General features: G+C 41.1%; 1 protein-coding gene across 7 annotated transcripts in view; it reads right to left on the bottom strand.

Annotated features, from left to right (window-relative positions):
• Positions 1 to 12,173, bottom strand: part of FER1L6 (fer-1 like family member 6) — a 101,552-nt gene that overhangs the window by 19,734 nt on the left and 69,645 nt on the right. For 6 of the 7 annotated variants that reach the window (XM_054815514.1, XM_054815517.1, XM_054815513.1 and 3 more), the window contains 8 exons: positions 10,878 to 11,000; positions 10,710 to 10,749; positions 8,880 to 8,995; positions 7,615 to 7,746; positions 6,462 to 6,587; positions 4,026 to 4,153; positions 2,051 to 2,221; positions 717 to 877 (listed from right to left, as the gene is read on the bottom strand). In XM_054815514.1, coding sequence (XP_054671489.1) covers positions 717 to 877; positions 2,051 to 2,221; positions 4,026 to 4,153; positions 6,462 to 6,587; positions 7,615 to 7,746; positions 8,880 to 8,995; positions 10,710 to 10,749; positions 10,878 to 11,000 — 997 coding nt within the window. The remainder of the gene's footprint in view (positions 1 to 716; positions 878 to 2,050; positions 2,222 to 4,025; positions 4,154 to 6,461; positions 6,588 to 7,614; positions 7,747 to 8,879; positions 8,996 to 10,709; positions 10,750 to 10,877; positions 11,001 to 12,173) is intronic. The other variant, XM_054815515.1, reaches the window with a different exon arrangement.

Below are 12,173 nucleotides of genomic sequence, written 5' to 3' on the forward strand. Positions count from 1 at the left end.
TCATGGACCCCAAAGATACCTGGATTTACACAGCGCTGTGTTAGTGCTTCAGAAGAGCAGTCAGAGTGGTAATAATCAAGAGGAGGGAAAAAATAACAGAGAGGAAAGCCAAGTAGGTAAGGTAGGACTAGCAGGTAAGTGCCCTGGAACCTAACTGTGGTCAAACAGAGGACTTCTCTGATCTTGAGTGACTCACTTCATACCTTTACTTCCCTTCCATCTTCTTCTCACTTCTTGGGTTTGTCTACACTAGTGTTTTAGTTTAGACAGAGAATGTATTTTTGAAAAGACTCTCCCTGACTTCCCATGCTTTGATTTCTGTGTGGAAGGATCTCAGAGCATGCAAACTGCACTCCTTTCAGATGAAACTAAGCCAGAACACATGTTCCAAGAGGGTCCCCTGCTCTCCAACCAACCCTGGGCATCCAATCCTTGGGATCAGGAAGGAGCTAGTCCAGAGTATCCCCCAACACCTACCACAGGGATGTCAGGTCATCAGCAATAACTGTCTCACCCTACAGATTCTCTGCAATTAAGCTACAGTAATAGCTAATATAGACACAGCCTTCATCACCACAGTTATATGAGTATTTCAAAGCAGATACAGGTTCCAGTAATCTGACTTTAGAGCACATAGCACAACACGGTCCCAGCTACAGCTTGTGCAGCCTCTTGGTACTGCTACAATGCAGGTGAAGCATGATAAACTTCATTACCATTCTCATCTTCTGTGAAGACTGTCTGTCCCTTAAAGACTTTTGTTCCTACTTGTATTTCCCCTGGCCGCATGAAGGGTCCACTTATTCTGTAGTCCTTACACAGTTTAGTGAGGATCTCACTTGGCTTGGTTGCATCTCGCCACGCATTGTACCCTTCTCTGCAAGGAGGGAACAGAGAATGAAGAGAAATGGGTGAGGTTTTCCTTCAGCAAAGTGCACTGGCAAATCAGGACTTCCCATGCAGAGATTCACTCTGTGGTCACTGGCTCTGACATTGGCTCAGTCAAATTTTTCCTTTGAATTATCCAGCACTACTTCTTAATTGAGACATCCCCTCCATCTGCTCAGGTCCTGGGGCCAATTACTCTTTTCTCTTAAAACATAGGAGAAGTTGAGGCAGCCTTACCCACACCTTAGATAAAGTAGCCCAGGCATTGGCATGCTCCCCAAAAGGAAAAGGACCATAGCTTGTTCCCTGTTCTAACTAAAGGATTCAACTCTACATGTTCTACCTCCATTTAAGGAGAAGTGTTCTGCAGCTCCCACATGCAGAGGAGAAGCCAAGATTATTTGGGACCTGGAACAAGCACATAAAGAAATACCTCACACTGGAGACTGAGCTGGCAAGGGAAGTCTTGGTGTTTGGTCTGTGCTTCTGGATTGCTTTTTTACATTGCCCACCCTTTGTAGATAAAATAGAGAAACAATCATAGGAGAAGAACCCCAAACCCACATCTCTCAGGTTAGTGCCCCACCCCAGGGCAATGGAGTTATTTTAGTTTGACTTTCTCTGCATTAGTTAATCTTTGTGCACTACGTCCTTGAGAGTGCAGCCATATGACAGGGACCAGGAGCTCAGCACCACCGCCCTGTGACCCACCTCTGTTACAGAGGCAATGCCAGCAGCCCTGCTCTGTTCCCTCTCCCCCCATGCCACACCAATCCCACCGGCCTTGCTGCAATCACTCCGGTTGCAGTTGAAAAATGGAGAGCAGAGTAGAGCCCTGTCATAACTTCTCTGACAGATTATTTTCCATTTGCCCTTTATGCCTCTCCAAAGGCAGTTTATCAAGCAGGTATGTTATACATAGTATGTTTACTATCTAAAATACTTGGTGAACAAACAATGTTGTTAATTTTAAAATATCCACTTCCTACTGAGGCTGGCAGCTACCCAAAGCCACTGCTAAGATCTATGGTGAAATTTAGTTAAAATACCTCCTGTGACACTTTTGTTCTGCAGAAAGCATAATATTTAGCCACATCTGGAATTTCTCCTTCAAGTCATTCACTGTGTTCTGCTCTCTGTTGCTGTCTGAAGAGGTACTTACATTTCATATTGACTTTGTAATCCACAAGTAGCTCGATGTCTGCTGTAGAAACGATTTTCCAAATCAATTTTAGTCTCTCCAATGAGATCATCTGTTCCCACGAAGTCATGGTCATAGATCTGGAGTGTTAGCAAGGAATCCTTGGGGAATGTAGCTTGGATTTCAAATGATCTACAGCAAAAAATAAGAACTATGTGCAGTCAAATCAGTTTTGAAGCTTAAAAGACTGAGTTAATGAATACTATGCAAATGATGTGTGGACAGTGTCTCTTCTAATAAGCAGTGGAGGTTTTTCAGTAGTGTTTTATGGTTTGATGAAATATCTGAACATACTGGAAACACATAGTGCAAAAGTATTTTCCTTCTCCTGCTTCCCCACCATGCCCTGTACAGGATTCTTCCTACCTACAGTAGACAGAGCCTTGGGATGGAGCTGGTCAGTTGCAATAATTTATCCTGAATCTAACAGAGGTGGAAGTATGGAAATTATAAGGCTAAAGAAGCTGTATGAGAGTTCTGACATGCTTTTCAGAACCCCCAAAAGGGACATCTGAGTATTTTCTGCTTTATTCCAAAAGCTCCAGAATAAATATTGAATATAGGAATCTGGGGGCACCCAACAAAATGTTCAGGCAAAAGCTTTAAAACAAGATTCAAAAAAAGCAAAGATCAGAACTCCCTTTTCATCGGTGCATTTTTCAGGGATACAAATTGTTGTTGTCAGATGTTTAGGGAAGCTGAAAGTATAAAGGTGATTTTAAAAGGGATTTGACAAATTAGTGGAAGACAGGACATCCTCATCATCACAGCACTGGCTCCAGATTTCTCCAAAGCACAGGCAAAACTGAGCTTTGTCTCCTGAAGGATGAGTTTTGTCCTTTTTCTCAAAGTAGACAAAGTCAATTTTGTAGCAACAGCAGGGCAGTTTTTGGAAGAGAGAGAGGTTTGGGAATGGTCTGGGATTGCTAGAGATTGGTGGTGCCATGCCGACCAGGGCTTCTAGGATGGCAAGAGGTGGTTACCATGACTGATGCCACTGCTGCAAAGGAGTTTCTGGTCCGGTCACACTAGTGATGCCGCTGGCAGCAGCAGCAAGGACTATCCAAATGAACAGCCCATTCTTAACCTTGTCTAAAACACACACAGTGGTGATTTCCCATTCCATCTATATGCATCTATAATGGCTGTGGTTCAGTTGCAACCTCTACTAAGGAAGAGCTTAAATCACAGAAACTGAGATGGCATGCTGTGGAGGGACCACTCTGTTCTTGTCTTTTCTCCTTACACGTTTTTTCTTTAAGTCTCTGCTTTTGCAGACAGGACACTGGCCTAGAGGACTTGCAGTCCAGCGTAGGATAGTTTCTCTGCCTTAGCCTTCTTACAGAATAACTCCATCCCAATTCAAAACATTTTCAACCTTGGCAAATAATCACAGCTATTAGTGTTAACAATATAAATAAGTATAAGGCATTGATAAAACAAAGTCGATGTTTACTGACAGCTTGTCCTTGGCTTCCCTATTCAGAAGACTGTGTGGGTTCAAAAAAACTAGATTTTTTTTTGTCCTAGTCCTAATATTATGAGATTTCTTTGGCACTTTGTTCAACCTGAAATAGCAACAAAGATTGTGAAATCACACTTCACTGTGCTGATGTTTATTTCACTTTAAAGTTAACAATTGCATTAATGTGCACAGATCATTTGTTGCCTCATTTCCTCTCATGCATCATTTTGCAAAAACCTCTCACAGATTGCATTCCATGATGTGTTTTGACTGGTATGAAAATGAAATAATTTATAATCAGTTCTCAACATTTTATAAACCAATTCTCAATATTTTAACCAGTAGAATTACAAAACATCCAAACAGGCAGAAATCAGCATATAACAAACACTTTTTAATAGTAACAGCAATATTGGTGGCAAGTGATAAAGCAGAAAACATCCCTGAATAAGAAAATAAGCCATCACTGACCTTCCAAATACTGGGTTTAGCTGCTTGGGGATGTAGTTTTCTCTGTCTTTAATTTCTGTGTTGCCCAGTCTCAGCACAATGTAGGGATCTGACTTGCCATCTGGATCAGCTGGGCTGAGGTTAAATGCCTGTTAGGAAGAAAGACTGTGTCCTCAAGAAACTTGCTTAAATACAGTATGGTCATGACACAGGACCATGGGTTTCCTGCCCAGTCCTGGGTGTTCTGGAAGTGCAGGGGCTTTGCTTGCCTCATGTAATATAAAATTTGGCATTTAGCTTTGCAGACTACTGGAAAAAGATGATCTGGAGAAGAGCATTTGCAAAGGTGAAGCAGATATGAGTGCTGTCCCAGCACTAAGGCAGAAAAAGAGACAAGCAGGAGAGGAAACACCGAGGAAGAAGCTGGCTGCACAACTGCATGTAGAGTTCAGGAAATGTTTCCCAAAAGCATTGGTCCAGATCCTTGAACAATGCAAAACAAATCCTCAGACTATATTTACGAGATTGCTTGGAAGCCTTTATATTCAGGAAATAAAGCAACCTCTTCCTATTCTTCTCTTCTGTTTTGTTTACTACTGTCTCTTTGCATGCCATTCTTCCCCTCTTAGATCACCTGCAACCCTTGTTTCTCTGAAATACCAGCTCCTTTACCCCTTTCACTTCTCACATCATGCTCCTCATCATCTTGTCCTCTATATTTCTTCCTCTTTCTCCACCCCATAGCTTATTCACAAAATCCACCACTTTGATTACAGGCACTTCACAGTTCTCAAAAAATATGCTCCCATTTCCCCCTTACTGAGAAGGTTTTGTTTAAAAGCATGTCATTTTGAAACAATTCTACTGATTAAAACTGGCTGCAATTGCATAATGTGGCTGGAACAGGTTGTCCGTACTATGTTAGTTATGTCCCTAGCCCTTTCAGTTTGAACAAGTGATTCTCCAGTCTTGTGATTTATCATGATTGATTATTGTGATTGGTGACAGCCAACATGGCTTCACTAAGGGCAAATCATGCCTAACAAATTTGGTGGCCTTCTATGACAGGGTTACAACATTCATGGATAAGGCAAGAGCAACTGACGTCATCTACCTGGACTTGTGCAAAGTATTTGACACTGTCCCACACAACATCCTTGTCTCTAAATTGGAGAGACATGGACTGGACCAATGGACCACTCAGTGGGTAAGGAATTGGCTGGATGGTCGCACTCAAAGAGTTGTGGTCAATGGCTGCATGTCCAAGTGGAGAACAGGGACGAGTGGCGTTCCTCAGGGGTCGATATTGGGACCGGCACTGTTCAACATCTTTGTCAGCAACATGGACAGTGGGATCGAGTGCACCCTCAGCAAGTTTGCTGACAACCCCAAGCTGTGTGGTGTGGTTGACACGCTGGAGGGAAGGGATGTTATCCAGAGGGACCTTGGCAGGCTTGAGAGGTGGGCCCGTGCAAACCTCATGAAGTTCAACAAGACCAAGTGAAAGGTCCTGCATGTGGGTCGGGGCAATCCCAAGCACAGCTACAGGCTGGGCAGAGAATGGATTGAGAGCAGCCCTGAGGAGACAGACTTGGGGTGTTGGTTGATGAGAAGCTCAACATGACCCAGCAAAGTGCGCTTGCAGCCCAGAAAGCCAAACATATCCTGGGCTGCATCAAAAGAGGCGTGACCAGCAGGTTGAGGGAGGTGATTGTGCCCCTCTACTCCGCTCTCGTGAGACCCCACCTGGAGTATTGCGTCCAGCTCTGGGGCCCCCAACATAGGAAGGACATGGACCTCTTGAAGCAAGTCCAGAGGAAGGCCACGAAGATGATCAGAGGGCTGGAGCACCTCTCCTATGAGGACAGGCTGAGAGAATTGGGCTTGTTCAGCCTGGAGAAAAGAAGGCTCCGGGGAGACCTTATAGCAGCCTTCCAGTACCTGAAGGGGGCCTACAAGAAATCTGGAGAGGGTCTGTTTACAAGGGCATGTAGTGATAGGACAAGGGGCAATGGTTTTAAGCTGAAGGAGGGTAGATTTAGATTAGATATTAGGAAGAAATTCTCCATTATGAGGGTGGTGAGGCACTGGAACAGGTTGCCCAGAGAAGCTGTGGATGCCCCCTCCCTGGAAGTGTTCAAGGCCAGGCTGGATGTGGCTTTGGGCAACGTGGTCTAGTGAGGGTGTCTCTGCCCACAGCAGGGGGGTTGGAACTGGGTGATTTTTAAGGCCCCTTCCAACTCAAACCATTCTATGATTCTATTAGGAATATGTAATATTTTCTACTCTGAACATCCATTTCTGCAACATGAAACATTGTCTGAAATATGACCAAAAAAAATTCTACTACATGGATGAGGATTTTCAGAAGCTTCACTTCAAAGACACTGGAGGTAAACTGAGTTGAAAATAAATGTCCGAGTTATTTCAAGGTTAAAAGAACATCTGTCTACTTACTGCCACAATATAAACTCTGATGAGGACTTTGACGGATTGGTTTGGTGGTATCCCTTGAAGGATGCGGGGCTGCCCTCTGTCCAGCAAGTTGCCATCCTCAGGACTTGGGTATATGCAGAAGGAGCCCTGGCAATACAGTGTCTTTTATCTCCCTCAAAAATAGTTCAAGTGCAATACAAAACCAATCCTTTGAATGCAAACAAAATGTCATTCATGCAGCCTGCACTGCAGCACGTACATATACACAAAACATTTTGTGGTACCACTCAAAGGAAACGCAAGCTTCAGTGCACTAAACAGCATCTTTTAAAATGTCTTTGCTGTATTAAATGGTACTATCATCACATTTAGATAAATGCAAGAAGTACTTGCATGCTCTCTATTATTTAAAGAACTAACACCTGCAGGTCTTCTAAATCTAGTTTTCTTAGTATTAATATTCTAAAAATAGTATTTGTCCTTAACTGTATATTGCAAATTGATAATTCCACTGAGTCAGTTTCACAACAGTGTGACTGGAATCCAACTGTATTTTTGCAGCCACTATACAACTCATATAAATCAATATTGACTCATGCTGCTGAGTAGCTCATACTGCCTGAAAGCAACTGGCAAGTAATTTGAACAGAAATTTGCATTGCAAACTACTTGAGGTATCAATGAGTTTAATCAATTCCTCTAAACTACAAAGTGCTTGAAATCCTACTAACATTATTCATGCTTTGAACTATGTTTTCAGATTGCCTAATGGTGCCCTGGATCAGGCTGTGCAATTGTTTCCAACTGGAGTAGCTGTAAGGGCCTCCATTTACATTACTGGAAATTACATATAAGGTGCTGCAACTGATAGTGCAGTAATAAAGTTGCATTAGTGGAATCTGAACTACATAATATATCTCTTCTTCCCCTTCTGTGATTTAAAACTTTTTAGTAATTCCTTGTTTCAAAACAACAGTGAGCATCTGGTGCTGGATGCTGTTTTCATCTATCAGAAAATGGGAAAGGAAAAATATGACTATAGATCCATTAAAAGAGATAACTATTTACAACAGACTGTCAATGTCTTTTTTCTTTCATCTTTGGTATAGCTGAAATATGCACAAAACCATAAAGTCTCTAAATTATTACCCATTTAATCAACATTAAAGCTCACCTTAAATTTTCCTATTATTCTGTCTTCAGAGTCAGCATGAACTTCATCATTAGATTTTCCTCTTAAGAGCTGGAAAGTTTTCACCCAGTCTTCAAAGTTATTAAATTCACTCTCCAAGTCTCCTTCATAAATCTTTGAAAACAGGAGAATGCTTATTTTTTGTGGCACAGTGAATATATTTATAACAACTTTTTTATTATAGGATGACTAGAAATCCATTTTGACCCAAAATACAGATTTTAATAAAACCAAGGTTTTGCAAAAGTCCTTGAGGAAAAAAAGTTAATTCCCCACTTAAAAAAGGAGCAGTTTTGTCCTTAACCAAAGTCATTTCCAACTACTGGAATAGCACATTAGTGCAGCAGGTAGAAACAGCTCTAGAAGGCCCAGCATGAACATGTACAAGGACTGGGGTGGGGGGAAAACAGCGTGGATGTGCTGCTCTCTGCTTCTGCTTCATCTCTGCAACGTGCCTTTGATGTACTGACCCATTCTGTTAATGTCTCAGAACATGAGAGCAAATCAGACAATAATAAAGTGCTGTGGGGACAGAGCCTTAGCATAGGTAAAAAGACCAAATAATTTTTAAAAGGACATTTTTTTCCTTCAACGTTCTCCCCCTGTAATTTATAAAGTGTTATTCAGTGTGTGAAATAGAGGGGCCTAGACCAGTGCCATCTCTTAAATAAACGGAAACAGCAGTTTCAAATTCCCCTTTATTCAGTTACAATCTAATCCAAGCAGTCCTAATGTTTTCAAACCTCCTCATCTCTCCAGTCATTTTGCATGACCCATATAGTTTCTTTGAATTCTTTCTATCGTTAATCAACCAAATCTAATGCGAGCTGAATATTACCTCCCCATCAGGCAAGATGCACTAGCAATTGTGGCGATGCTTTCCATACTCTTTTTTTTAAGTTATTTTTAATATGCTGTAATATTTCCAACATAAAATTTGGAATTTCCGATCTCAGTGTTTTACAGGTGAACAACAAAACTGAATTTTCACTTAAGTCTCTCTGGGTGTGTCTTTAGTGCTAAATTGCACGTCTAAGGCCAAGCAGGCCACATCCACTCTACAAGACTCTGGTCTCCTCTGGGCCCCATGTGCTGATGTGCATTGTCACTATCATTTTGTGTGTTTTATTCATTTCAAAGTGTCTGAAATAAATGTAAGGAGGGTATTGGTAAACTGAGCCGCTGAGGTCAAGCTTTGGGGAGACAGTGAATAACAGCCTCACCCCTCAGACCTACTTCCCTCTTACCTGCAGTGTTGCTAGGTTTGGAGTTTCTTTCTGTTTCCTCTTCAGTGTCTTCTCCTTCTTCTTTTTGTCTGGCTCCTCTTCTATGATCAATGCAATGTGGTCAGAAGTCTGCCTGTCTGCAGAGATTTCATGACATCATGAAGGTTTTTAGTGAGCAAAGTACATCAAACGCTTCAGATAAGGATGCAAAATACATATTAAAGATTCCCCTCGCTCCTTCTCCATTCGTTCTTCTACTGCCAAGCATAGGGTCCTCTCTTTTCCCACCACTCCTCCCAGGCAGGGAGGTGGCATTTTATCCTCTCTGTGGCTAACAATCTTGATGAAGAGCTTGGTGGACCAAGTGTGATGGTGTCCTGTATCACTCCTTCCCTGCTGGCCATCTCCCAGAATGCCTTTTTCCTTCCTCTCTGACTCCTCCCAGACACAAACTAACAGATCTTAACAGCTTTCACATAAAATTTGAGGCTCATTTAAAACTGGAAGCCACTATTTAGGCTGACTGGTACTTCAGGTATCAGGTCATCCAAGTCCTTCTCTGCTCCAAGTCATCACAAATAGAGTGTATCTCACTTTGGAAAGCTCAGAAGTATGAGAAATGAGAGGAGGTATCTGACCAGCCTTAAGCCAGACTCTGAACACTGAGAGAGGACTTCCCAACAAATAGAGGGTGAGCTCTCAGAAACAGCACTGAGAGGGTTCAGGTCTTTGGTTGAAGTTTGGATTTTGAGTTCACTTTCATTTTTTGAGTAGTTCATGCATGTTTCATATCACTAAATATTTTGAAATATACATATATGTATATATTATATGAGTGCTGCCCTGTATGTATAATGCTTATCATCATAGGTTAAAATATATAATAAAAACTATCAGGGAGAATTTACAAGGTCTGAAGTCATCAGTCAAAAATGATATGCCACAACTGCCTGAATAGCATGTGGGTGGATGTCACAATATCAAGTAAATATCTAATTGTAAGTGAACATCACACCTTTGTAGACTGTTCTTTATCTAAATATTTCTTCCACGTGAACAAGTGAGTTCCACTCAGAAACTGATCTCCACCTCATCTCTCAGCAGCTCTGATGATCATTGAAACACCATCAGCTGCTATTTCCAGAATGATACCATCTGTACATTTAGGTTATGTCTTCCATTCAGAGCAATCTCAACACCTCCTTTAAAATAGAAATCACCTCAATCACTGGTGAAGTGCAGTCAGCCCTGGGATGAGAAGATGCTATAGTTTAATTCTGAATAGCAGCTCTGTGTAAACAGTGAACACTTGTTTTCTCTCCCAGTCTGCTCAAGCAGTCACATTTGTATAAAAGACCACACAAACTTTTCTAGAGCTCCACTTCTGGGGGGACCTGTTAAGCCATGGAGTACGCATGTATGAGGACATACATACGTATGCATACACACACAGCTTATTTCTGGTCAATTCCTTTAGATTATTGTGCAAAATATTTTCCACTTAAGTCTGAGCTAGACACAAAGCTTTACAGCTATGGAAGTAACACACATGACTATGGAGTCTCCTAGCAGAATCTGTTCCTATTAGGATTAGGATAATCTCCACCTTCTATCATTTAAGACTTTGACTTTACAACTCTTTGTGCAAGAGACTTGAATGACAGGAAACTCATGTTAACCCAACACTGCCTGTGAAATTTTAACCTACCCACCATCTGATCAGCTGTACAGGAAAGAACCCCTTATACCGGCAGAACTCTGTTATCAGACATTAATTGTTGACAGTAAAATAGTAGAGAAGCAAAGTATTAGCAGCACAAAATAATAGAAAAATGCAAGTAATTTACTTACTGTCTTCAGATTTTGCCTCACTGGAAAAAATTCCTTTTGCCTTTCAAAAGAAAAAGATGATGGACAAACTCCTCAGTATGAATGTAATACCAAAAGGAATCATTCAGCAGTAAATCTACTTTTACAACTTTGCTCATTCATGAGTTTTGGGCATGCCGAGTGACTTACCTTTTGCATTTTCAGCACAGAAGCATAGTATTTTGACCACCAGTCAATTACATTTTCAGCTGATTCATCTGCAATTGTTCTTTTTCTCCTCTTTGTTGACCGTCGAATGGATTTTTTCATATCCTACAAATGCATAGGAAAAACACTGTTGAACTCTAGAACTGATTGAAACTAATTGCCTGACTCATGACATCAAGCATGAACAGATGAAGAAAATGAAGAACATGAAGAAAATGTCAACCTCCAAGAGCTAAATAAAATGCAATATGAATTAGTGTCTCTGTCTTCATGGTCATCATATTATTAAAGTTATCTCTACGTTACCTAATGATGATGCCAAAATTTTGAACATTTGAGACTTTGCCACAGGAGCAACTCATGCAACAGGCGAATCTACACAGAGAAATGGGTAATGTTTTAAGGGATGTGAGCATTCAGACACAAATTAGTTTCTCCCATTTAAGTCTGCAAGTATTTTAAGAACTCCCATTATTACTTTATTGCCTTTTGGAAAAAGAGTCACAACGGTTGCTACAGTTCAGCTGTTCTCTTCTTACAAAAAGCTAAAATCTGATCCTGAAAATCACCTGCTCATGTTGCAAATCTTACTAGGTTCATTCTAGCCTAAGAAGGATTGGCCCTTGTTAAATAGAGTGTTTCATCCTACACCTTTACAAAGAGCTGTCAATTTGGCTGGGGAGACCAAAGAAAAGATAGAAATAGAAAGGTGGGAATGACAATTAAATGACACAGACAGTTAAATTGCAGGTTTCCCTCTAGGAATCATTTCTTACTATACTTTGCTGTTGTACATTAAATTTGTTCTGTAACAGATGAAAGATCCAGACTATCGTTTATCACTAGGGAACAGGACATCCCTGCAGTTTCTTTGACCTCTTAAGTATGAAGGATGCTGGAAATATCTGACCACTGAAACATCAAAGGCTAAAGAAACACACTTCATGCAGCTGCAGAAACAGCTTCTGAAATGAAATTCAGTCCTGTGTCCTGTTTTTATTGTTGTTAATAAAAGAATGATTGTGATGGGAGAAACTACAGAGAAAGGAGGAGCATGTTCATCTGAACAAAAAATACAGTGCACAATCTAGAACATATACTATACTGTAAGTACCATGCTGACCGGAATTGCCTTGTTTTCCTGTACTTTCCTATATGCTTCTACCCACAGACTGACACCAGTTTTATACTTTGACCATAAGATCTTTTGGAAACAGACTTTGTGCTCCACATTTGTACAGCATCTAACAAAAGGCAGCTTTCACCCCTACCTAAATG

This window comes from Grus americana, chromosome 2 (genome assembly GCF_028858705.1).
Source record: "Grus americana isolate bGruAme1 chromosome 2, bGruAme1.mat, whole genome shotgun sequence".
Lineage (NCBI taxonomy): Eukaryota > Metazoa > Chordata > Aves > Gruiformes > Gruidae > Grus > Grus americana.